General features: G+C 32.1%; 2 protein-coding genes across 4 annotated transcripts; both read right to left on the bottom strand.

Annotated features, from left to right (window-relative positions):
- Positions 1 to 8,046: 8,046 nt before the first annotated feature.
- Positions 8,047 to 11,390, bottom strand: LOC133675739 (protein TAPETUM DETERMINANT 1-like). Of its 3 annotated transcripts, none has more exons than XM_062097211.1 (4): positions 11,214 to 11,390; positions 10,215 to 10,556; positions 9,814 to 9,921; positions 8,047 to 8,894 (listed from the first exon to the last, which is right to left on the bottom strand). In XM_062097211.1, the coding sequence occupies exons 2-4, from the start codon at positions 10,324 to 10,326 to the stop codon at positions 8,554 to 8,556; spliced, it is 561 nt and encodes a 186-aa protein (XP_061953195.1). In that variant the 5' UTR covers positions 10,327 to 10,556; positions 11,214 to 11,390; the 3' UTR covers positions 8,047 to 8,553. The 3 variants fall into 3 exon arrangements, with proteins under 3 accessions (XP_061953195.1, XP_061953197.1, XP_061953196.1); XM_062097213.1 differs by lacking the exon at positions 11,214 to 11,390 and adding an exon at positions 10,716 to 11,060; XM_062097212.1 differs by lacking the exon at positions 11,214 to 11,390 and adding an exon at positions 10,719 to 11,060.
- Positions 11,391 to 15,110: 3,720 nt separating this feature from the next.
- Positions 15,111 to 23,357, bottom strand: LOC133675265 (protein MICRORCHIDIA 7-like). Its single transcript, XM_062096591.1, has 20 exons — positions 22,726 to 23,357; positions 22,525 to 22,599; positions 22,360 to 22,394; positions 22,188 to 22,266; positions 21,790 to 21,882; positions 21,619 to 21,703; positions 21,448 to 21,523; positions 20,386 to 20,514; positions 20,004 to 20,102; positions 19,815 to 19,916; positions 18,655 to 18,816; positions 18,481 to 18,576; positions 17,680 to 17,731; positions 17,486 to 17,597; positions 17,319 to 17,392; positions 16,771 to 17,180; positions 16,167 to 16,261; positions 16,012 to 16,093; positions 15,735 to 15,857; positions 15,111 to 15,617 (listed from the first exon to the last, which is right to left on the bottom strand). Exons 1-20 carry the CDS (start codon positions 23,180 to 23,182, stop codon positions 15,534 to 15,536), a joined length of 2,520 nt encoding a protein of 839 aa, XP_061952575.1. The 5' UTR covers positions 23,183 to 23,357; the 3' UTR covers positions 15,111 to 15,533.
- Positions 23,358 to 27,542: the final 4,185 nt, after the last annotated feature.

Raw genomic sequence — 27,542 nt, 5'->3', positions numbered from 1 at the left:
GCTTTCGCGATGCCTTGCCCACCTCTGTGCTGCCGCCATGTAAATGACCTGCAACACACCAGTCATAAGAAATTATGGTTTCAGAGAGGATAGAGTGTGTTCTACATACCTTTCTATCTTTCTTATTAAAAAGGGAATATATTTGAAACATAAAGCATCGAGTTTGATTTATTAAAAATCACTAATTTTGTGGAGGCTTTGCCCTTTTCCAAAAAAATAAAAAAAAGTTTACTTAGGTGCATGCTCCGAGTTTATTAAGCCGGTTAGGTTTGGTTTAGCGGGTTACTTAAAAACTCGTGACTTGAACTTTAATCCATGCTAGATTTTGAGTGTGTTTGACAGTGTGATTACGGTTGCTTTTCAAATAACTTTTCGTGTTAAAATGCATGTCAATGATGTTTTTTTATTTTAAAAAAATTATTTTTGACATCATCACATCAAAACGATGCAAAATATATTAAATTTTAATTTAAAAAAATTAAATTATTTGAGAATACGGTTTGCAACGCGTTCCCAAACAGTTTCTTCAAGTCGAAAACAAAAATCATTAGTGAAACCCAGTTTACCCTATAATAATTTGGTGTTGAAATCGCTGAAAGGAGAAAAGAAACTGAGGGCACTGGATTTTTAGGAATGAAGTGAATCTTTTAGGATTATACTAGCAAACTGTCTGCTTTAGCTATGGGAGGGGTAAAAATAATTGAATACAAAAAAGAATGTATAGGCCATGAAGAATTTTTTTGGTATTATTATTAAACCAGATTTAATTAATTAAATTTTGATATTCCTAAACTGATTTATTATTTAGCTCGAATTTCAAATTAAATCATATGAAAGTTATGCTGATTTAATCTAGTCGATTTATTAGGTCAAAAAGCAACCTAAACAATTGATAAAAGTATGGTTTGATATTAAAAAAATAATTTCAAATCAACAATTTTTTCAAAAAAATATGAAGACAACAATATAGTAGATCAACTAGAGTTTTTTGAGTGGAAAACTCATTTTTCAACATATTTTCTCCCAAAAATAGATAATAAACAACATAAAAATCTCCCTGAAACATCTACCATCCGCAAAAAACTCAAATCAACCAAAAAAACAAAAAATAAATAAATCAAGAAAATCAAAACGAAACTTGATCTTCTTTTATGCGTGTTTATATAAAAAATATTTAACGCCGTCGAACTCTTCTTATCAAATAGAACTTGTTGACATAAAAAATATCGTGAATTTAGAATTAAATATGTATTTTCTCTATGTTTTACATTTTAATTTTTTTTTCTTTTAATTTGGTACTTTGATCATAATTTCAAAATAATTTTTTAATTAGGTTATAAAATGATTAAATTAAAAAAAAATTAAAATATTTTTTTTAAAAAAAAAGCTAGGAACTTTACTGTGTTTAGAAAACCTTTGGTGTTAGCATAGAAGGTAATGGGATTGTAGTTTTACAAGTGAAAATATAACTTTTTTTATTGGGTGGATGAATTTGAATCTATTGAAAGTTCCAAAGAGAGAAGTAACATAAATTCTTTTTGGGTGCGTGGTTAAATTGAATTTCAGAATTTTTTTTTAATAGAAAACTCGTTACTATTTTTTTTATGAACGGACTCTAACTAATAAAATCCTATTATTAATTATTTAATGAAACTCATTAAAAAAAAAAGACAGACATGAGTATGAGAAAAAAAAAATCCATGACTCGTCAAAAATAATAAAAATATCTCCATTTAGTATTTTTCTCTCAAAGTTGTTTTTATCTATTTTCATAAAGTAGATCTCATTTAATAACTAATAAAATATTAATAATTACAATTTAAGCCCCGAAGTTGTGCCATGGTCTTGAAGAACTGAAGTGTGTAAATTGAAAGTGAACATTTCTTGCCCTAGAACAATTTGATAACTAAGAAATATTATTTTGTTATAATTTTAAAGTGGTGTTTAGTTACTATCTCAAAAAAAAAATCAAAAGAAAAAAAATAAAGATAGAAAAAACAAAACAGAAAAAAAAATAAACATAATTATATTTAATTGTATTTGGTAATGATGTAAAATAAAGTGATTATCTTTGTACCATATTTGATTATAGTGAATAAGACAAAATAAAATATAAAAAAATCTATTTTATCTATAATATATAATATATGTTATTATCAAACCTACATATGGTTTTTTTAAAATAGATATTATTTTTTTACTTTAGATGTTGAAATTAATAATATTATAATAACTTTAATTATATAATCAAGACTGACCTGACCGGTTGACATGAAACCGGATCACGTTAAAACATTGACTGGTTCAAGTTAGAAAAAAAAATAAAGAAAAAATTGACTCGACTTGACTTGTTAAAAAACCACTTCTCTATTTTTTTAATCAAACACACTTTTATCTTCATTATCTCCATCTATTTTATCTCACATTAGTAATCAAATGCAATCTAAGACCCCTTTGTTTGCTGGAAAGTAGTTTTTTTTTGGAAAGTGAATTACGGGAAAGTGAATTATTTTATGATATTTTGTAGTGTAATAAAAAATAAGTTGGAAAACACTTTGCAGTGTTTGGTTATGTCATGAAAAATGAGCTGGAAAATAACTTATTAATGTTTTATTTTTCTCAAGTTTATTAAAATAATGAGGAACAAATCTTACAAATTAAAAAGTTGAATGAGAATGAAATTGAAAAAAAATATAATTTCATAAATTATCTCAAATAAAATAAATAATAATTAAAATAATAGAGATCAAATCTAAAAAATAAAAAAAAATAAAAGATGAAGAAATTAAAATAATAATAACTAACATTTCATAAATTATTTTAAAAAAATAAGTAACAATAAAAAAAATGAGGACCAAATTTGATAGATAAAAACTCTCAATAAAAAAATAATAAGAAAAAAGCAAATAACAATTATAAAAATGATAACTAAAGTTAATATAAAAATTAAATTTTAAGAGATGAAATTGAAAAATAAATATTCAAAACAAAATATATATAGCAATCAAAAGTTTGAGGACCAAATTTAATATAATCAGCAAATATTATGACATTTCTAAATTTTTCACAACTTCTAGAAAATGTTTTCCGCCCAAAATTTTTAGGAAAATAATTTTCTAGAAATCAAGCCAAATTTTTCTTTGACTGAAAATTATTTTTCATTGACTAACTTTTCTAACATCAAACAAATATATAAAAGTTTAAAAAATAACTTTTTTAAAAGTGTATCTCAAAAAACAAACATAGCCTAAATAATTTGATAAATTTGTCTGTAGTACAAGTAGCCTCCTCTGTGTTCGATCTACAAGCACAACAACGTATGGACACTGCATTCTTTAGGATTGGCCTAATCTGGTGTTAAAAAGCATTTAAGTAGCTACGATCCCCCTTGTTGTTTTATATTTTTGACGTTAAATCTAATTCTAAAGACATTAACAACATGTAATTAGGTCATTGAAGAACAGCTTTGTTAATCATGGACACTCTACGTTTGGGAACGCGGCTGCGGCCGTGTTCCCAAAAAATTTTAATTTTTTTTTGTTAAAATTTAACATGGTTTGTATGTTTTGCATCGTTTTGATGTGCTGATATCAAAAATAATTTTTAAAAAATAAAAAAAATATTATTGCCATGTATTTTGACACGAAAAGTTATTTAAAAAGTACCCGCAACTACACTGTCAAACACGCTCAATGACGTTCTAGCCATAATTATTAAACCCGACCCGGGGGTTGACCTGGCCAAGGGGCCGGGTCCCGGGTTTCATGGGTCAACCCAGGTCAACTCGGGTCAACCCGGATTAACCCGGGAAAATTAAAAAAAAATTAAAATTTTAATATTTCATATGAAAAAATCCATATAAATATAGATTATACATATTATGAAGTTTAAAAGAATATTTTAAAAAGTTTTTTATCTCACATTGAAAAAACATAACTTTTTTCCTTGGAAACATAAAGTATATATACTAATAGGTTTCAAATCCCACATCGAAAAAACATAACTTTTTAATGGGAATATAGAGTATATATATGAAAGGACTTCAAATCCCACATTGAAAAGATACTATGTTATCATTTTAAGTTGAAGTATTTAAACCAAAAGGTTTTTTATCCCACATCGGAAAAACATGATTTTTTTCTTGGGAACATAGAGTATATATACTAATGGGTTTCAAATCCCACATCGAAAAAACATAATTGTTTTCATGGGAATATGAAGTATATATATGAAAGGGTTTCAAATCTCACACTGAAAAGATGCTATGTTATCCTTTTAAGTTGAAGTATTTAAACCAAAAGGTTTTTTATCCCACATCGAAAAAACATGACTTTTTTCTTGGGAACATATAGTATATATACCAATAGGTTTCAAATTCCACTTTTGAAAAAAAAAAAAACCGGGTCTCGTCCGGGTTCGCCCGGGTCCCGGGTCGACCGGGTTTGGCCGGGCTGTTGTCACAGCCGGTCTTTTACTAAACCCGGACCGATCCAGTCACCGGGTCGACCGGATCCCGGGTCAACCCGCCGAGCCAGACCGGGTTTAATAACAGTGGTTCTAGCTGCTTGCTCCTCTGGACAACTCTCATTAAATTCTATTTCTGAACAGGTTTTTCTTCTGTCATGTGTAGTGGACTGTCCAGTCTTAGGGCTCCATCATGTGTTTCCGAGGTAATGGTTTTTGGCTTATTTACTTCTTTGGGTGGTTAGTTGGCTAGACTGCAAAGTGTACGAGCTGCCTTGTGGGTGGGTAGGTGCATAGTACTGCCTTGCGAGAGTGTTGCCCTCCAAAACGGCTGTTGCAACAGTTAACCTGACCACCTTGCCCCGGAAGAGAATCAGCCTCTGTACGGCCGTTGTAATGCGCCAAATTTCTAAGAATACAACTGTAAAATAATGTAACAATCGAATTAATTGAAAAACTTTATATGAAATTAATTTTAAAAAACTGAATTAAGATATTAAACTGGAAAATAGATTAGGATTTAAAAAAATAAATCAGTTTGGTCTGATTTAATTTAATTTAATTTTAATTTTTTAAAAAAAAACCAAACCAAACTAAAACAAATTACTTATTTTTCTAAATAAAAACTAAAAATGTTGACGCTTGCCACATTAAAGCTTATAAAAAGAAATCCAAACTAAAAGACTCATGAACTAATTTGGTTTTTTAAATAAAAACCTGAATCAAACCTATCGGTTTGAACTGATTATTTGGTTCAAATAAATTGGTTGGATTAGATTTCTTGATGGCAACCAAACAAAACCAACTGATGCTTAGCTCCAAACAGACCTTTGTGTGTTAAATTGACTCTATATAATAACCTGATGATCAATGATAGAACATTAAAAGTGCACTTCAATATTTATATTTTTTAAAAATTAATTTGTTTTAGAGTTTAGAATATGTTTGAGAATGTGGTAATAGTTGCTTTTTAAATAATTTTTCATGCTGAAATGCATGCAAATGATGTTTTTTTATTTTTTAAAAATTATTTTTGATATCAGCACATTAAAACGATACAAAACATACAAATTATATTAAATTTTAATAAAAAAATAATTTTAAATTTTTTAAAAACATGATTTGCACCTAGTTCTCAAACAGTTTCTTAATACAATAATTAAGATGAAATTGAAAATCCATTTTTAATTACTGGTGGAGCCCAACGAAAGAGAGCAGTAGTTTCATTATTTTTGAACCTTAGCTTTATAGTTCAGACAGCAAACAAGAAAGAGTAATTGCGTATTTGTGTTGGGTGCCCCCATTGACATTAGTTCTATGCTTGAACAAAGAAAATGAAAGAAGCTATGTTATTAAGTATAAATGTTTTTTTTATTATTATTAATTAATAGAAATAGATTGTTTAATCCACCACCAGCACATGACCACCGAAGAGGGCAGGCGCGCCTGCGTGTCGACGGCTACACCGATTGTTTATCCACACGGAGAGAGATAGTTGACTCCCACAATTGACAAGTACCGCTGCCGAGTGCTAATTATTTATCTAAAGTCCTAATTAGGCAGGCAGCATGATGCTTAAAAAGTAACAATAAAAAATAAAATCATCTCTCTCCTGTCTCTAGCTTATGTTTTCAGCAAAGTTGGAACCGTATTTTTTAGTGTATTTTGATTATATTAATATCAACAATATATATATATATATATATATATATATATATATATATATATAATTAGGTTTTTTCGACATTCATCGAGAGTATGATATGAGAATTTAGAATTGCCGAAATTCCCAGCTCTCAAATACCTGGTTTATTAGATTTCATTTTGAATCAAAAGCAGTCATATTACATGAATTGTTTCCGGTTCTCTTCACCAGAGTCCAGACCATGAACATTTTCACTTGCAAGTAAAACCCCAGGAATAAAACAGCCAGTTAATTGTGTATTTGAAGCTGCAAGGAAAATTAATTTACAATTTTCTTATGAATTCAAGTGATAATAATATTTAGAAAATCAAAAGAGATGCTACAAGAGCAATAATAGACACCAGTTAAAAAAAATAAATAATATTAAATCTTAAAAAACCACGATAAGAAAAAAAAATCAAATTACAGTTCTAAAACTCATCTTAGAAATAATCAGAATTATAAATTGAAAGGATCACTCCCAGACAAGGCTTGAGTTATAAATTGCTGAGTTTTTTATCAGGTTTTACCGAGTCGGAATCTATTCTTTCTTTAATTTTTTTAATATAAATATGTCTAAACTTAAATCGACCGAGTTCTAAATTAATTTTCCAAGCTAATTCAAGTTTTACAACTAGAATCAAAGTTTACATATATATCACTAGATTAATGCGACATGTGTTTTTAATAAATTAATCAGTTAATTCTTTTGTTTTTTTTAAAAAAAAACAATACTAAATCCTCTATGTTTCCATACTTGATTGTAACTTGAATCTTGTGTTGTTTTTCATTATAACTATTTTTGCTTCTTAAAATGTAATTAATTTGTTGTAAGATTTTTTTTCTTTACACGTATGACACGGGGTGGATCGATTTTATATTAATAATTTTTAATATATAACATGTTATTATTGGCTGGTATTGAAGTATTTCTATATATACGTACGTATGGCTAATTTAAATATGTTAACTTTATATAGAAAACAAATTAGGGTATCAGTGTCGGCAGAAAGGGCGAGACAGTAATATATAAAATATGGAACTATGTGCTTGCAGTGATAATATTATATCCAAAAACAAGGACGTGGGCTTCTTCACATGCATTGCTTACAAACACGGCTATAAAAGGCATAATTAGAGTTTTTTTACAAGTAATATATACAAACACGAGCTAGGGTCATATATTTTTTTTTTTTAAATGGATATTTTGGTTTGTTCTTTTACATAAAAAATCAAATTTTAAATCCAAAAATTGATGTAAGTCTCTAATTAAATAAATTAATAATTATTTATATCAATAAATAAAAAAACAAATCGTCAATATTTAAGTGAAAGAAAAAATGGAAAAATGGAAAAATAGATATAAATTAAAAAATTTGATCAAGTAAAATAAAATATTTGTCTAATTGTATTTATTAAATTTGTTTATTAAAATGAATAAACTATAATAAAAATAAAAATATATATAAAATTAATTAAATAAAATAAAAATAGAAGAAAATATTATTTAAAGCCGAACATTACATATTATAAGTGTTATTTAAAAATAAATTATAAAAAATAAAAAATAAAAAATATTGTTAAAAATAGATTTTAAAAAATAAATAAAATATTATTTTAATAATTTTTCATCACTGCTATATTTGAAACACCCGAACTCGAAGGAGGTGGCGAAAGGGCTACCAATCATGCGATGTATTAATCTTACTGTAACTTGCTTAAAGAACACAGAGTTTGCACTGCGGTCCGAAAATATTTTTAAAGAATTTAATATATGCTTTCTAATAATTTTAATGTAATAATGTAAAAATAATTTTTAAAAAATAAAAAAAATATTATTTTAATATATTTTAAAATAAAAAACATTTTAAAAAACATACATTAACACACACACACAGTGGAGATAAAACTTGCCAGTGTGCTTGCAGTGATGATATTATATCCAAAAACAAGGGTAAAACAGATGCAGCCAATGAGCCAGCCGAAACCATTTTCTATCCATAACGAACAAACAAGACAAAACATGATCTCTAATCACACTTGCAAATCTTGGCATGTCTCACCATCCAATATTAACTACTATACTAACTTGCTAGTATATAAACCATATACAGATAGGTCACCCCAAAACAAAAAATCAAAATCACCTCCAATTGTTTGGCCCTCTTTCACTGATCTCCCAATTCAGCTTCCAGGCCTCTCTCTATACCGTATCCTAAACCTCTCAAACTATCCAATATCCCCAAAAAATGTCCATCCAGCCAAGTGGCAGGAGACCCACAAAATACACAACGGCCTCCCCAGGGGCAGTGAGTGCTTGACCAAAATCCCGTTGCGGGTGCTAAATGATAATGCTGCTTGTTATTGTTAGAGATACGTACTACCTTTTGGTCTTCGTATATTCTTCAATGACAAACTACAGAAGAGACTCCCAGAGGGTAAGAGAATGTGTTGGCATACTGAAAGGTGAGAGTGCCGCCGGTTACCAAAGGCTTTCCATCGTTAACAAGGCAGTCATTGTAGCGAAGGCGCTTGAATATCTTGGGGTCGATGAGGCGAACAGAGCTGAACCAGCCACAGTTGAGGTGAATTCCGGATATGTCACAACCAGTGGCACACATGTTCATGATCTGAACAGTGTAAGTAGGTATGCCACTGGAAAGAGGGGCTGTGGGTCCCTGACTTACCACTATATCAGCGCTGGTACACTTTTCTCCTATCCTGTTAGGCTCCTCCATTGCCATTGCTGCGTAAAGCAGATGCAAAAAAGAAAAAAAAGAGTTTTTTTATTAAATTCCATGATAATGAAAGCTATGTTCTCTTTTTATATATATTTAAAGGTAATCGCACACTTGGCAGCCTCGATGAAACGTAATGTGAACACAACCAGCTGACCCACCAATAAGGGAATCGTCAGCAGACAAAAAATACTTTTTGGAGGTGAATCACAGGAATTATATAGGAAAAAGGAACAGACAAAATTAACTCAAAAGGCTAGATTAGGGTAGGGGTGCATGATGCCTCCTCTATTCAAAGTTCAACGTTTCCCTTCCCCATGTACATCCACTTTCATTGAAATCGAAAACTCGATCAAAACTTTTGGCTCCCTCTCTTCGTAATAAACATAAAATAGTTTAACCATGCAAAATCAATCCCAGCGGGCATGTCCCAAAACAATTTGCCAAGGCACTGATCGCAAACTTTCAACAAAAAGACTAATAAAAGGTGACAGAAACACGAAGGGATTCTAAATTCCATCAAGAAGATACTCTCAAGAACCCAATTGTTGAAGAAGGGCGGAGAGCAGGGGACCACAGTTTGCCAGCGGTGCACGTTAGCATGAGACGCAACAAAAAAAAAAAAAACACAGACGTGCCCCTCTGACAAATATATCGTACGCACATCTGAATAATGAGACGACGATAATTACTTGCTGGAAAAATAAATAAAAGTTGTTTCACTTGTAAACAAATGGAGTGTCAAAGACTGATAGTTTTCAGGACCGGCCCCTCACAACAATCAACCTACACTCAAAACAATCAGAAAAACCCACCCACAATTCTTTTGATCCCCATTTATTTCATTTCGAAAATATTAAAAAAACAAAAACCACTTAATTTTTTTTTTGAAATAAAAAAGAAAAATCACATAATATGAAACCTTACAGCGAACAAGGAGCTTGCGATGTGGGGCAGGGGCCGTGTAGTTCCCTCCCTCGTGAAGAAATACGTGACTCGACGAACCCCTGAATCCACCTCCGTCTTTAGCCAAACCTGGAAATTGTTAAAAACAATTGATTAATTAGAAGAATGAAAACAGATGAGATCGATCAGGTATTTTGGATTTTATAAATAAAATAAAAAATGAAGACAAAAAAAAAAAAACAAACGGAACAAACATAGAGAACCCCTGATGTTCCAGAAAGAGAGGTCCCCAATACACCAAAGCATATTAAAAGCAAAGCAGAACCGACCACAACAATAATTTAAAAATGATGATAATAGTAATAATAAATCATTCGTTTTCGTCGGAATCCATAAAAATAAATAAAAAAATCAGGACGAACCAGAGGAAAATGAAAACGTGGACAGTAGTATAGCGAGCAAGAAGATCATCACCAAAACGACGCCGATTGTCTTCGAAACCACAGTTGTCATCGTCGAAGAAGGAAAACTCATGGAGACTCAAAAAAACAAAAAGGAACCAAAAGCTTCTCTTCTCTTCTTCCTCTTCTTGAAACTCTCAAAAGAAAAGGCGTCTCCAAAAAGTCAAAGACTATAAGATAGACTGACTAGTGATAATAACAGCTCGAAACTCAGTGAAAACAAAACGAGTGAGTCTGGCTCGGATATAGCTTTGGTTTATGATAAGATGTTTCTCTCTCTATCTCGCTGTCTTTCTCTGAAATCTGCATCAAAGAACGAGGGAGATGTTATTATTCATTAGTCGTCGTGTGTGTGTGTGTGTGTGTGTGTGTGTATTTCACATCAAAGAACAACCGTCAGATTATAAAAGAAACAAATGGTTGCGACTTGACTTTCAAAACAGCTAAGACGACGACTACTACTACCTATAAAACCTGTCTAGGTCGCGGTCTCACGAGGGAGGGAGAAGATCTTTTCAAAACAAGACTAAACGACGGCGATTTGCAGCAGAGCTGGAAACAAAGCATGAAAAAGGAGGAAGAACAAAATAGCAAGAGTTTTCAAAGGAGGAAGTTGTTGAAGGAAGAGAAAGGTGTTTGGTTGTGATAGAAAAGGAAAACATGTATTTTCCAGGAAAACTTTATTTGAAAAAAACAAAAAAAAAAACAAAGCAATGACAGCTACTGCTAGAAACAGCGGAATTTACTGCGCTATAACAGTGTAGACAAAACACACAGAGAGGGAGGTTTAAGAGACAAAAATTGCAGAGACAGAGAGAGAGAGAGGATCGTTAAAGCCAGAAATGACAAAACATCAGAATCCTCCTCTAAACACTGCATTTATACCTCATACTCTTTAAATACACCGTATACAATTACGTACATCCAAACAAATGGTGTGTATGTGTACAGCATACGTACTCAGGTTACGGAGCGTTCACTGATTCTTCCTTCTTCACCCCCGAGAGAGATCCATGCAGAACAATCAACACCGAAACGCGTGCGTTTTGATGATGACAGAGAGAGAGATTAGGGTTTGGTTTGAAGGCTCGGTTTTTGAGTTGAGAGAGAGAGAGAGAGAGAGACAGCAAATGCTGTGTGTATTTGTTGCTCTGCTTTTTTTTTTAATGATTGATTAAGGGTTAACTAGGGTCAGGGTTAAAGAGCGGAGTGAACGTGGGAGTTTTGACTGTGAATGGTTGGTTTTTTAACTGGGGTTAAAATGTGCACGTGGTTGTGTTACTTAAGGAGGATGGATATTGATAACGACGACGATGACGACGGATATTAAATTAAGCAAGGGGGGAGAGGGAAGAGACAAACAACATTGCTCGTGTGGGTTGACAGTTACAAGAATCTAACCATGATTCCGAGCTATGGGTTCATTGCTCTGTTCATTCCACTGTTAACAATGCCCGCCTCGGCTCAAGCCAGTTCATGTTGATTTCGAGCTGAATCGAATTACTTTGATTTTTATATTTCTATGAGCATATGATGATCAACGCATAACAAAAATGATATTGCAAAATACAAATAAAATCGATACCCAGAAAGCCATATATGTTTATAATAAACCCTCGAGAATATCTGAAACTTGGCTCTTCTCAAGTATAAATCAGGAAGTCACATATTCTTTCGACATCTGCAAAAGCATGTCTCGTGCAAAGGATGAACAGCCGGAATGCGAGGGGAAACTTTTTATTTTGGTTGCTTTCTTGGATGCTCACGGAGGTTTTTGACTTGCTGACAGTAAATGAAGCTCAAACGATGCGGGTCTTGTATTTTTGTGGGTATTCTTTGATGGTGACCTTAGATGCTCACGGAGGTGTTCCAGCGCAGGCGTCGAGAAGAATATACTGATACAAACTAGCTGCTTCTTCTTCTTTTGTCACTGACCCAACACTAACATGGCAAAGTCGGACGATATTGGAGGCAAACATAATTCGTGAGAAATGGCTACACAAGACCTTGAGAAGGTGGAGAAGATCTATATATATATATATATATTAAATGATAAAATTAATTTATTATTTTGTTGAATAGTAAATAATAGTTTTACAATAAATAATATCTGGATGCTTGGAAAATGGTGGATAAAATATAAATTTTTAAATTTTTTATTTAAAAAATAATGGATAAAATATGAAAAATAAAAAAAATTAACATGTAAATTCTCAATTTTATCCATAAATTTAATAACCATCACAAAAGGCAACCTTCTCCGGTTGGCTAAACAGTTAAAAGAATTTAAAAGGTTGCTTGCGAGTGTTACACTAATTGTTTTTTGAATTATTTTTTATTTGAAAATATATTGAAATAAAAATTTTTATTTTTAAAAAATTATTTTTAACATCAACACATTAAAATATTTAAAAAAATAAAAAAATATTAATTTTAAATAATATTAACATCAGCACATTAACATCAGTATATTAAAGCGTGTTTGACAGTGTAGTTGCGGGTGCTTTTCAAATAGTTTTTCATGCCAAAATACATGTCAATGATATTTTTTCAATTTTTAAAAATCATTTTTGATAAATCACACTTAATTTAAAAAAAAAAAAATTTAAATTTAATAAAACACAGTTAGAAATGCAATACCAAACGATGTCTAAATTATTTTTAACATCCGCGGTTCACTGTTTTTACTACAGGTGATTTGCGGTTGCCGTTTTGGTTGGAAGTTTCTTAAAAAAAAATGGAAATAAATATTTTAATAAAAATTATTTTTTTACAATAGGCGGTTGAGATTCGAAATCTGAAAGATAATTCGGAGAGCAAACCCACTTTATAACCAAGTTGGATCCTCAAAAGTCAAAAGTCAAAAGTAAAAGATGATTTGCTACCATTACTTTCTCTACTAAACAGTGAAGCATTTCTTTTTCTTTTTTTCAAGTTTACAAACTTTTTTTAAAAAAATTATACCCTTTCAATTCTTTTCTTCTAATTCCATATTTAATATTTTATTAAATAAAAAATAATTTATTAAAAATAGCTAAAAAATTAAAAATTTTAAACCCAATAGAATCCATGATTTAGACTATGGTTTTACAAGTTAAGTCATAAGACCCGAGTTGATTTAATTTATTGTCATCTCAATATTAAAAAATATATATATTATTTTAATTTTTTTAAAAATCAAATATCATCAAATCAATTAAATTAAATTAAATTAACTTTTATATAAATTAATTTTAAAATTAAACTAGTTAATGAATCGGATGATGAAATCATGCTGTGCTTTTGGGTATTCATCGATGGTGACCAAGGAAGCTACTTCCAAGCATCGGAAAAAAAAACTAAAAAAAAAAAAAAGGTTAGACATCCGCTATGTGTTTGCTTTACGAGGGATCTTGTTTTTTAAGCCCAGTAAGTGGTCTCGGTGATTAAATTTTAATTTTAATGTTGAGATTATAGGTTTGAATTTTATAATTAATCCAGTAATTTTTTTTTAAATCATTGTCAAATATCAAGAAAATGGTGTGGTTAAAAAATTATATATATCTTTCTTTGATTATCTAGCTTGAATCTTTAGAAACATTTTATAAGAACCTTGCACCCAAAAAAAAAAAAAAAAAAGTAATTACCACATGAACAAACGTTTCGCACCATGAACAAATTCCATCGCTGCTAGCAGTCGCTTTTTTATTTTTATCCCATAATCACCCAATCAATTATTATTATTATTATTGTTTTGAGTCGATCCACCATATGCTATCCCGCATCATCTAATTATTAATTATTTTATGAAAAAATATTTTAGTATATCCTTCTATATTTATCCGCATGGAACATCCCACGAATTGTATTACAGTAATTTATATTTTTTTTTTAGTGAAAACCATTGACGAGAGTCCTCTATTCTGAAAACAAAGGAGGGAGTCAAATTTTAGAAGAGAGAAGGAAAGGCATGGTTCTGAAGCTACATGGGCTGAAAACAATAGTATAAAAAAACAAACAGCTCAGATTTGAGTTTTAACTAAGCTATTTGTTTTCAAAACACAAGAAGATTAAACTATATACTATATCATTCTGCAATTGTTTTCAAACAGTATTATTCCCTAAAAAATTTAAGTTTTGCAAGCTAATTTGACAAAAAGAAAAACCATTATGCTTGATGAACCTGACCCTAGGTCACTACCATCAGCAGCTCTATATCTCATACTCTCTTGCCTATTTGTATAAGCAAATCATTTATAGCTAAGAGACACTAATCTACTGGTATTAAGCTAGCTAAATTTGGTGATTAAGTTAACTTAATCCTTGAAATGTATGGCATGTTTAATAATACTTTCTTATTTTTTAAATTTTATTTTTAACATTATTACATTAAAACAATCAAAAAACACAAAAAAAATTTAAAAACATGTCTGATTTACAAGTCATATTAAAAATCATCTCCTTCATGGTCTTGCACTTTCAGAAAATAAAAATTACCACGTAAACAAACAGTATTTTACCCAGGAAAAATTCCAGATTTACAAGTCCACTTATAAATCGAAAAAATAAAACCCAAATCCAGCCTATGCACCCCTTCTGTAGTGAATGGGCTATAGATGATTTTTCTCTGCGTGCTAACTAGCCCCCGACTAACCAATCAATGCTTGACGCTGGAGTGGTTATGAACTGGATTGGAAAAAAAAAATCAGTGTTAATTATTTTACAGCCAGCTTCCCGAGATGATCAAACCCAATTTCGAGTTCAATAGGCCTTGAACTGGAGAATAGTTAGTTAAATTTTGCGCGAGCAAGATTCAGATCAACTCGGCTGGTACCAGGAAATGCTAGCTAAAACTTAATTAGTGAGAGACGCATGCAGTTAATATGGCAAGTGACTGGTCTACCATTGTGATTGTCCAAACTCAATTAACAGGGGATGCATGAAGACTTGTATACATTATTTACAAAACTCAATCAATGCAGCACTGACTACAGCTAAGATATGGGACCTCTCACAACCATAAATGAAGCTCTTCTCCTCCCCGATTTCATCAAATCGGAGGACATGAGCCTGAACAAAATTTGGTAGCCAACACCAAAAATACAGCTTTGCAAGCAATTGCTGCAAAGAGAGAGAAGGATACCAGGGCCAGGTGCAGGAGAAAGGAATGGTCAGTGGTTAGCAGAGTTTGAAAGCCCAAATATGTCTCTGCTTAAGGCCACGATGAAGACCAGACACTGAATAGAGGAAGATCAGTCTGCACAAGATATAGCTGGTGGAAGAGATTGATATACAGAGCTCTCAACGTCCTTTGAGATAAGGAGATTTCATCTTCTCCAACAGCCTGACCTTGTCAAGCAACTCTTGAATGGTATTTGATGCATCCTGCAGGGATACAACTCATGAGCTGTCCATCTATGATCAATAAGAAGAAAATATTCAAAAAGCACGGAAAACAAGTTCCACCCAGTGGTGAAAAGGGGGAGAGGTGATGCAGATAACCTTAAGCTTCTTTCTCAAATTCTCCTCCTCCTGGTCTCGCCTGACCCTCTCCTCTGAGAATATATCAATCAGACTTTCCTGTTCCTTGTTCAATTCTTCAAGCTTTCGCTGCGCTTCCTGCAACTGAAGAAGCAGAGAGAGATTTGAAGTTTCAGGACAACTCAAATTCATCAAGTCATGAAGAAAACAATAGCACCAACAACATATCGCTTGGAATCCTGTATTCTCAATATCCCATCCAGCACAGTAACCAATGATAGGTGGAGATTTTGCATACCTGTATCTCAAGAGATTTACACTTCTCACACTGAGAACCATTCCTGTACTCCCCTCGAGTCTCTCCTTCCAATTTCTCTAATCTGCAAACAAAGAAAGGAGTTAAATAAAATAAGATGTGGCACAGTTCTTAAAAAACAGAGGGAGAAAACCGACCTTTCTTTTAGTTCACGATTCTCTTGTTTCAAATGAACAAGGGCAAGCACATCGGATTCTGAAAAGGCACAATCCATCTTATCAACATCACCCACCTGTCAATTGAACAGCCTTAATATGATTTCTATCAACTTCAATACAGCAAGCACAGAAGCCCAAAGAAAGGATGCAAAACCTACGTTCTCATTTTTATCATTTAATAAAGATGAATAATAAGGAAATAAGTCACTTGACAACATGTAGCGCTTGAAAGATGACCAATCCTTTCTGTAGACTATAATCACAAATACAGATGTGCCCTAAGATTTCAACAGTAGAAGAATCTTTGCCAGCTATCATTAACATTTTCTGCTTCTTTTCCAATAGTTCTGGAAGTATGACAAAGTAGATAGCTTAATGACCGAAGAATGTCTGATTAACTTCAGACAGGGAACTCATCAAAGTAGCTTTCTTTCTCTAAAACTGCCATCTGGACTCATATCGGGAATAAGATCCCACATTGTAAAGAGGGATAAAAAGGATAGCATTGGAAAATATCACCAGCTAAAAACACTATTTCATAAATGAAGCACGTAAATTGGCATAAACTTCATAACACAAATACCTTTGTTTGGGATCTTGTGACAGTATGAACAGTCCCCCCTCCAGACATGCAATCATGCTGAGATCCAGAATCTTCCATGCATGAAGACGACTGAGTTGTATGCAACCCATCTTTCTCAAAAGACTTGTTGGTAGGAGTGGTCCTTTGAGTGCTCCCATTTGCTTTTCTTACAGGAATAGCAACACAGTCATCATCTTCACTGCTAACATCCTGAGCAGGAGGTGATGGTCCAGGCGATATGGTGCTTTTTCCAAATTTGGTTGGGGTATTTATTCTAACATTCACTTTGTTGGAGGCATGCCCATTGCCATACCCATGGTCTGAATGTGAAGGGGATATCTTACTGCCCAAGGAAGTATACTTCTTTTTAGAATGAGAAGATGTGGGTGGTTGATAGCCAGGAGAAGTTTCTACAAAGGAAAGACAACTTCGTGTGAGATTTGGGGGGGTAATAAGAAAGCATTCAAAACTAGTAAGCAATTAAAACAAGGCAATGCCTGATACAAAAGATCAAATACTTAGAAACAAAAAAGGCTCCCAAAATATACCTATATCTGAGAACTCATTTATGAGTTTCTTATTTCGCCTTGGAGCATAACCAATTTTGTGACAGTAAGTGCTCCTAACAAAGTAGTTAACAGCAATTAATCACATTTAAGCCTAACATATCCAGGAGCAATTAATAACAATCAGTTAAGAGACATAAACAACACACCAGTATTGTTTTTGCATTTGTACTAATCGAGCTTCTAGTCTTGCAAGAACTGTTGTGCGTTCAAATCCTTGCTTATCATGAGCTGGCTCAACAAAATTAGCTTCCAACACACCTGTCAGAAGAGAAGGAATCATCACGTTTCCAAAACATTTGCTAGTCATTGATAGTTGGAGATGTAGAATGCAAATTTTTACCTATTACTCCACGTCCATCACTTCCTGCGGCATTCCAAAGCCTCCAAAATGGCTATAAAACAGCAGTGCTTATTAAGAACAATGAAATCAATTAATTGTTTGGCAAACTCAAATCACAGCAACTAACACAGGGATTTGAATGTTTGTTGATAATTCATATGCATGCTATTAAGTACATCTAAGAGGTATTAACATGGTAATTACTTCCTATCAGCATGCTTTAAAGGACATGATGATTGGAAAAGAGAAGGATAGTATTTAAAATGCATTATCAGCAAATTTCAAGTGGAACATTAAAATTTGGGTTGGCATTTTTTGTAAGTTGCAAAACTCAAAAATGTCACATCCAATGATCTATGCAATTCATTTTTTCCACAATCCTTCATTACCCCAAGATATTTCTTCCCATTGTCCAACTTTTACATGATTTTTCAAATCAAAACAAAGCATAAGTTCAAACACATTGTTAATACCTCTAGCTCTTGCCATGGGACACTAATCAATCTACACATAGTTCAAATAAACTTGCCCGTCCATACTTCATTAACAAAATGAGAAATGGAGCATGGTCGGAACTTTTTGCTGACCATATTCTAAGCCTATCCATCCATTCTGGAAAATACACAAGCACACAAAAGCTTGAACAAAGAAAATGAGTCAAGCATCAAAAATAAATGAACACAACAACAATAATAAATAAATAAATACAAATGCATCATAATGCATTGAGTGTCACATTATCACTTAAGTTTTTAAAAAGAAAAAAAAATCAATGATAATTTATATTAAAGCAAAACAAACCTTAATTAGTCGATTTTTGTGATAAACGTTGAATCCTTGAACATCAATATGATGCTTTGCATCCTTCACAAAGCCAATAGTGACAACAGCAGTCATCTGCTGACAATAGATGCAAGTAATTAGCACCAGAATAAGAAAAGAAGAGAACTATATAAACAAGTTCAGCTGCATTACATTTGTGTCTTTTGGGACACCATCTGCGCCAGGCTGTGGCCGATATGTTACCTCCTGCGATAGCATCATATCATTCACTATATTGTGGTGCTCAACATCTTTCCCACGTAGAATGATTCGAAAGCTGGAAGGCAGTCTGAGATAGAGAATTGAGGCATAATTCTGGAGGGTGACATGGAAGAGGATAAGCATCAATCAATTACATAATAAAAGAGAGATCTGGTGATCTTTAAAGCAGCCAAAAAGCTAAGCCTCTTTAATAAAGCAGAAATTGATCAAGCCATATTTAATTCCACAAAGTTAAACAAGTCACAAATGGAGTTATTTAGATTACTCAATGCATCGCTAGAGGTCAAATGAAAACCCAATATGCTGCCCAGGCTGATGGGACTTGACAGAACAAACATGATGAATTGATACAAGTATATAACCAATAAATATAAAATTTAAGTTGAAACTAAAATCTTTTCACAATCCATCCTTCAATTATTGGGCAACCAAACATCACAATCGTTCCTTACCCTCAAGACCCATTAAATAATCTCCACTTTATTCAATTTGTTTCCTATCATTCTTCATATTTCCAATTCTTTTTTTTTTCTAAGGAGTAAAATAGACGTAAAAAACACCTATGCAACACTAAACTTATGAATTGAATAATTACCACCATAAGAATTTTCAAATTACATTGTTTCAGAAAAAAAAAAGTTTTTTTTCAAACATTTAAAAAATTTCACATCAAGTTTTTCAAAGACTCGAATAATAAATCTTGATTATATTGAAAGGTAAAAAAATGGTATATTCGTAGCTAGTTTGATTTTTTTTTATCACTATGCTTTATACAATTCCACAAGTTAAAAAATGAAAATCCTATGCATGGCACTCAAACAAAACTAGTTTCTATTAGGACGAAGTTTTGCCATTTACAAGAACAAAAAAAAGTACAAAACACAAAAGCATAGAAATAATGGTGTGAAGGGATTAGCTAAATCAATCTATTAAAGTAGAAAAACATGGATTACAGAACCAAAAATTGACCAGTCAGATAAATCACAGATACTCTAACAGATGTGAAGAATTAAAGAAATCAAAATTCTGATCATAGAAAAAAAGAAATTAATCATCTGAATCATACAAAACAGTATAGAGGGATTAGCTACCCTTAATGAGTGCCTATAAGTGAGGAAATGTCTGGAATTGGGAAACTCTTTCGCCATTTTTATATGCTTCTCATCTCGATTGACACCTCTTAGTTGGATATCCTGTCACATTATACACCACATAAAAATACTCTCCAAATGATCAATTTCAAAATCTTATTTGAAATGCGTTAGAAATTGAAGACATACATGAGGATCACTGTCAAAATCAAGTTCCAACAATCCCTGGTCATCCTCCCAAAGATTGTATATAATTATGCGCGTCCCATGATCTGACATAAGATTAAACTATAAAGTACAAAAACAAGAAGTTAATAAAAAAATTACAGCGAGAACATGATAAATACAAGTGGTCACAATTGAGCTGCCACATGAGGTAAGTTTGACAAGGAGAGAGAATCACAATTGAAAAAAAGAAGCAGAAAATGATATGCAGGAAGTAGAGAATACTGTGAAAAGTAGACCACCAAAGAGTAATCATGCAAACCGAAGACAGGAGACAAAAGAGGAGAGGAGGTGCAAGGGCACATTAGTTTTTGTTCTTTTTTTACAGTTCATCAGTAGAAAATACCTGACGAAGAAGGTCTGCCTCGCTGGAAAATGGAGACCAACAAACTATCGTCTCTACATTTCTATTCCAATCACTAGCAGAGTAACGTATCATCCTGCTCCATTCCCGCCCCTTTCTTTGAAAGTCAAGCTTCATAATAATTCAAAAAACAATAAAGATTAGAAGCACATTATTTCATTAGAGGCTTCTAGTTATTCATCTACAAGAAAACTGTGATCCACACTTCATAGTTCGCACATAAAACTATTAGAAACATAAATGGAGAAAAGCTGAGAGTTACAACAGTGACTAAGGTGTATCGTTAACATGTAATCGAGACTGGACAGTTGCATGTTGTCACCAAGATAGAAAACAAATAAGTACGAGAACCAAACTTTGGGCATTCCTCTTAACAAGATCTGTTTGTCTAAATTTCAGTTTTAGCTAGTATAACCTAATGTCAACAACTCCAATTGACAATCACGTGCAATACAGAAAAGTTGGCTATGCATGCAACACTGCAGAGTACACAACTCAAAAACAAAAAACCAGTAGTAGTAACTCAGCACCATAGTGAAGACATAGAGTTCATTCATTCTCTAATTGAAGTAACGCATGCAGATACCAAAATGCAATACCACAGTATGAAAATGAGTGGTTTTTCTTATATGCAACTTTAAACACAATTACGAGCAGTGTAAAGATTAAAGACCCTACAGAACCAAAATGTGACTCTATAGGACGAAAATGAAAAGTTTTACCAAACTGCACCGCAATTTTCTCAAATAGTACCCAACTTGAAAAATCTAACTACTACTGTAAGCAACTCATCAATTTTGATAACAGTTGAGAACTATGCAGAATAGCATACGATATTGTGAAGGTGAAGCCATTGGAAAATGTGGCCCCAAGAGAGCCAACCACTTCTATGCATAAAGAAAGGAACAATCAAAAAGATCACACAGCAAAGATACTGGTCATCCTTAAAGATATCTCGAGTTGCAGCTACATATGTGGATAAGATGACAATGTTTAATTTATATACAAATTCTTCCAATGCATTATAATGTTCAATTTTAGTACCATGGGCACCACAATATCTTCTTTCCCCGTGCTCCTCAAAAAAGTGTATGATAGCAATCCAATGCTCTGTGTAGGACTGAAATCAAACAGAAAAAACAGTCAACATTCACCATCCATATGAAGAAAATGCAACACAAATGACATGATCATAAAGAAAAACACAGGTCAAACCTTTTTCCATCTTTTCCTGGACAACGTGAAAACACAATGACATCTGCTCCAAGCCTCATGGTACTTGTCTTAAATCCATTGCCATCTGAATAACAACAACATAAGCGGTTTAAAAAACTACAAACAGAAAAATAAAATGGATGCATCTTTTCCAAATAATTGATGGTTTACATTGTCCAATGGTGTTCGCCACTTTGCTTTTTGCAGAATAACCCAAGGACATGCATTGTCGCATTTTATCTGGATCCATTCCACCGCCATTATCTACAACAAAGAACAGAAGCATCCCAAAGATACCACATTATGTATATAATAGCATCATCGAGAAAAAAGTCTTAGAAGAGGAAAACATGACATGAAGCCTCAAAAAATATTCTCAGAAGAGATTATATCATGAAGCTGTTTGTGAGTATGAAAATTATATTTGAGGAAAACAAGCCCCTCCAACATTAACATAGAATTGCATATATGTCAAAGTAACACCTACAATATCACCAGTGATCCATATAATTCTAACATAACTAGACCCAACAAAGATAAACACAAGCTAAGCAAAGGTAAGCAAATACCTTCAATCAAAAGCATTCTGCTGCGATCCTTCTTACTTTCAACCATATCTATGTTAACAAACGTAGCTCCATTGCCAAACTAACACAAAAACAAATACAACCATCAAAAAAATGAAAAAAACAATTCTACTTCCCAAGCTTCACAACACAAAAGTAACCCATAAAAAAATACCTCATCCAATGCATTGTCCATAAGTTCCGCAAATGCTGTAAAAAGGGGAAGGATAAACGAAATCATAGCAAACCAAAACAAACTAATCAATTTCATGCCATGTCTAGTATAAAAAGGGAAAAGAGAAAATCATGCTGCATGAATAAGCAAATTAGGTAAGTTTACCTCCAAGTGCCCATTTATGACTAGTTGCATTAGAATGCAAAAATTTTGGATGAACCCTAACACGATCCATTCCACCTACATATAGTAAAAACATTTACCATCACAATCACTTCTTCATAGATTACCATTAACAATAAAAACTCTTTCAAAAAATAGTAAAAAAATTGCAAATATAGCATGCAGAGAAAGCAAGAGATTAACCAGAAGATAAATCCCAATTAGCATGAGGAGCACCCTCATAATCACCCGCTTTCCAGAATTGCTTGCTGCTTTGACCAATCAAATTCATCATCGTACTCTCCGTCGACTCCACCACAGCCATCTCCGCTTCAGTGGGCGGCTCTGAAGACGGCGGTTGCGGAAGTGGAGCGAGAAACCCCAACGGCAACACAACACCTAAATCATCCAAATTCCTTCTCCTCTTCTTCTTCTTCTTCTTCATCTCAGAACCTCCATCACCACCATTAGAGTCCCACTGTCTCTTAGAGACAACGCTGTTTCCATCTAACTCGGTTTCCGACTCACTGTCACTACCGCTACTGCTTTCACTGCTGCTACTGAGTTCGATGACGGCGTCTGGAACGCCCGAAACGGTGGCGTTTTGTCGATTAGGTGAAGGTTCAAGAATCTCTTGCTTTACATTACCAATACCATCCATGATGATTAAAATTAAACAGAGAACTTCAATAAAATCTTTTCGCAGTGGCTTTTCGCTATGCTTCACTTTTGCATGAGATTTTTTTAAAAAAAAAAGCAGAAAGGAGTGTTTCTTTCCTACGGCAGAATGTGAAGCGTTGGAGAGAAATAAACAGCCAGCCGTATCGTTTTCCTCTTTTGGTTTGTTGTTGTCGTTTTGTATTCGATTGATTTGGCAGGGTCCATGAATCGAAATTTTTTTCATATTTATATTTTATTAATTAAATATATATATATATATATATATATATATATTATTTATCAAAATTTAAAAATTCAACAGTATTATTTATTATTTAATAAAATATATATATATACAAATATATGTTAAATAATAAGATTACAAATATTATATCTAAGTTTTGAATTTAAAAAATAAATGAAACTTTATTCCTATTGATATATGATAAGTTTAAAACAATGTTAGAAGGAGATAAAAAAAACAAAGCAATTTAATTAAGATAAAATAATGTACATCAGTATGTTAAAATTACCAAAAAAAAACACTGAAAAAAATAAATTTAATATTTTTAAAAATAAAAAATACTTTTAAAAATATTAAAATAAAAAAAAAGTTGTGCCAAACACTCATAGGAGTGTAATTTTATAGCAACCATTTTTTTTTTCTTTTAAGTTTCTATTTTTAAAAAATTCAGATAATTGAATTCCAATAATTAATTTGTTAACCAAAATTTTGTGGTGGTTGAACAGGCATGGCCACTAGTTTTACCCTCATAAAGTAGGCTGGCGACCTAATTTGTTGACTTTAACATCATCTTCGCCTCCCTATTTTTTCTGCCATGCAAGTTGAGGAAGAAATAAATGAAAAGGCCAGGGAGCTCTGCTAAAGGCAAAGGTCAATTTTATCAGCTAGGAAGAGATTCAAGAAACCCCACTCGTGAAAATTCTACACGTCCCTTTGTTCATGCTCCTTTGACGTCGTGGCTGAGTCAAATGCCCCGGAGGGTGTTTTAGTCCGGTAATAATTATTTTTTAAATTATATTTTCTAGAAAAATATAATAATAATATATTTTTATTTTTAAAAATTTATTTTTGATAACAACACGGTTGAAACTCACTCACTCTTAAACACGTATTAAATCTTGTTGAGTTTATTTATTATTGCGGCAAGGTTGCTTTTTAAAATAATATTTTAAAAAAAAAAATTTATTTCTAATATTAACCCATATTGAAAATAAAAAAAAATACATTTTAAAAAATATATTTTTAAAATATAAAAGTAAACAGTATAAAAATTTAAATTAATGGAGATATCAAAGGCGGCAAAGAACATGTTTTACAACTAATGGATACCATCACGCAGACATCGTTTGAGCCACACTGTTAGCGAACTTGGATCCGACCCGATAATTGACCCGATCCCTCCATCAAATCAGGTTGCCAGGTCAGTGGATTATAGGGTGGATTTACCGGTCCACAGTATCTTAAATACAACGGTATTGTATAAATTACATTATTATTTTCATAAATTAATTTAATGACCTGTACATGGCAAGGAAAAAGGTTTCTGCAAGTAAAGGGTTATGCTTGTAATTCGCTACTTCAAAGGAAGATTCTGGAAAATATTTATATCATCGTCATTTGTAATGGCCTGCCTGTAGCTTGTTGGCTTTGAGATCATTCACCAAAACAATGAATTTCTTTATAGAAAAAAATTAGCTTATTTTTTTTTAATTTCACTCTAAGCTATTATTTATGATTTTTCTTGATGTTATTAAACTTATTTTATCAAAATCTTTTTGATTATATTAAAAATATTATCATCAAAGTGTTTTGATGTGTTTTCAAAATTATGCTTTCTTTTCAATCTCTCCTGCTAGTTATTGTGACACCTCATTTGTTATGGAAACCAGTGTTAATTTAATGTCTGCTTGGTATTGACAATGCAGCTGAGGTTAATGGTCAGCCATAAATATTAACATTTAATTAAGTTAAAAATTAAGTTTTGTTTTGGTGAGATCCATTTAAATTGCGGCTGAAACCGGGGTTTAACAAAAATAAAATTTTTATACTTTTATTTCACTGTTCATATGAATTAATTCGGCTACTTCATTGTTCATGTTAATAATAAAGAGATGGAGAATGAATTATAATTTACTTTCCATACGGTGGAGAAGTGGATAGTGAATTACTCTCATGTGAACAGTGGAGAGTGTATCCACTATTCATGACCAGACGGGTTCCAGCCCCAACCTAAAAATATTGGACTGGGTCCGACCCTATAAATAAAAAAAATTCAACAAAATTTCTTAGGCATTGTGTTTTATTCAAAAAAACTAGTGTTTAACATTATTCAATGACATTACATAATTATATTAGAAGAAAATTCAATGATGATGTAGCATTTGCAGAATTTGATCGCGATCCTAATTTTATTCATGATAATATTTTACCTGATATTGTTGCACGCTCAGAAAGCCATGAAAAATATTCCTAACCAAATACATTAAACTACTTTTTGTTCAACCTCAATTTCAACCATAATTTTAATCAAACATATATTTTTTCAAACCAACTCCAAATAAAAATACTTTTTATAAAACAATTTTTTTCAAACTACAACCACAACCACAATACCAAACATATATTTTTTCAAACCAACCTCAACTAAAAAAACTTTTTTCAAACTACAACTATAATATCAACCACACTTACAAGAAAAACACCCAAAACAATTGGTTGTCTGAAGGGTTATTTGTTTTTACGTTTTAAAAATATTTTTAGAAAAAAAAATATAATTTTTTTATTTTTTTCTATTTTAAATTTATTTTTTTATATTTTCAAATTATTTTGATGTACTAATATAAAAATAATTTAAAAAAACAAAATAATTATTATATTAATATATTTTCAAATGAAAACACTTAATATATTTTTAAATATATCTGGGAGATTCGTTATGGTTGCAGAGCAGTTGTTGTCAACTTGTAATTATTATAACATGGATTAATTTATTTCATTGAATTGCCGCTAAGGAAAAAGGGCAAAAAGAAAAAGTTTCCCCAGCCTGTTCCAACCTGTTGAGCCCATTTATGTTCATTAATGGAGCAAGCAACTCATTCTTGGAGGCCCAGAGCTTATGTCTGTCACTGGATCAGTGAAGCTTCACCAGAACATGAACACCTCAGCCTCCATTTATCAACACGAAAATAGACAACGCTTCCAGATTCCTGTTTTTTTCCCCACTTAATATACCTATTGCATTAGTTTTTTTTTCTGCATTCGAATTATGCGACAGCTAAAGTATTGTAATGATGCATTTCGACATTGGTTTTTTTCCGACATTATCCACATTTACGTACCTTTACATGATGCAATATATAAAAAATATTGTAATGTCAATGAACTCTTAAAATATAAAACAAGCACCTCTTCCAAAGTGCATCGATTAAAAAAAACACTTATAATATTAATAAAATTTTGTTTTATGCCTTTGAGGTTTGGCCCAGCCCTTTTTCGGGTTGGGTTGCATAAAACCGAACAATTTTTTAATAGCTCAACCAAGCCCAAACAAATCACAAGTAAATTTTACATGAGCTTAGTATTGATTGACACACACCACAACGCGGTGTTACGACCTCAAAAAACTAGTACAACACCGCAAGTCTACCTTCTGTACTTATGTCTTGACAGCACAATGTCGTAACCTCCTATGCTTATGAACACACAAATTGTTAATGCAACACTAAATTTCTCGTCAATAGCCACCACATGCCTACATGTCTGTCCAGTAGCTATCACTAATGATAAATACAATCAGGTGTCCTGACTCAAATTTGAGCACATGATTGGCTCATTGTTCAAGACATTCTTAGGACCGCTTCTCTGAGAATGTTTTGCGCTGTAATAATAATTACTTTTATAAATAATTTTTTATATTAAAATATATGCTACTGATTTTTTATTTTAGTATATCAAAATGATCCAAAACATATAAATCATATTAAATTTTAATAAAAAAATATTTTTAAACTTTTTAAGAATATGGTTTGCATCGCGTTTCCAAACGGTTTTTAAATCTTAGACTTGAACATAATTCTATCATTGAAAAAAACTCTAATATAAAAATTAACCACCCCTTTAAAATAATAAATCATATATACATAATAATAGGAAATATTGTAAAATTGTGGAGTTTAAGCCATACACACCATCATAAATTATGTTCACAAGATGGGTATTATACCCAAATGAGAAAGCCCACACGAAGGAGTGTTGGACATACCAACTTAGGGTATAAACAATAACCCCCTCCTCATAAGTTGCCCGTAGCTAACACACTCTATATACTTAAAAATAT

Source organism: Populus nigra, chromosome 16 (genome assembly GCF_951802175.1).
Source record: "Populus nigra chromosome 16, ddPopNigr1.1, whole genome shotgun sequence".
Lineage (NCBI taxonomy): Eukaryota > Viridiplantae > Streptophyta > Magnoliopsida > Malpighiales > Salicaceae > Populus > Populus nigra.
The sequence above is the reverse complement of the archived record's forward strand: the minus strand, read 5'-3'. Positions and strand labels throughout refer to the sequence as shown.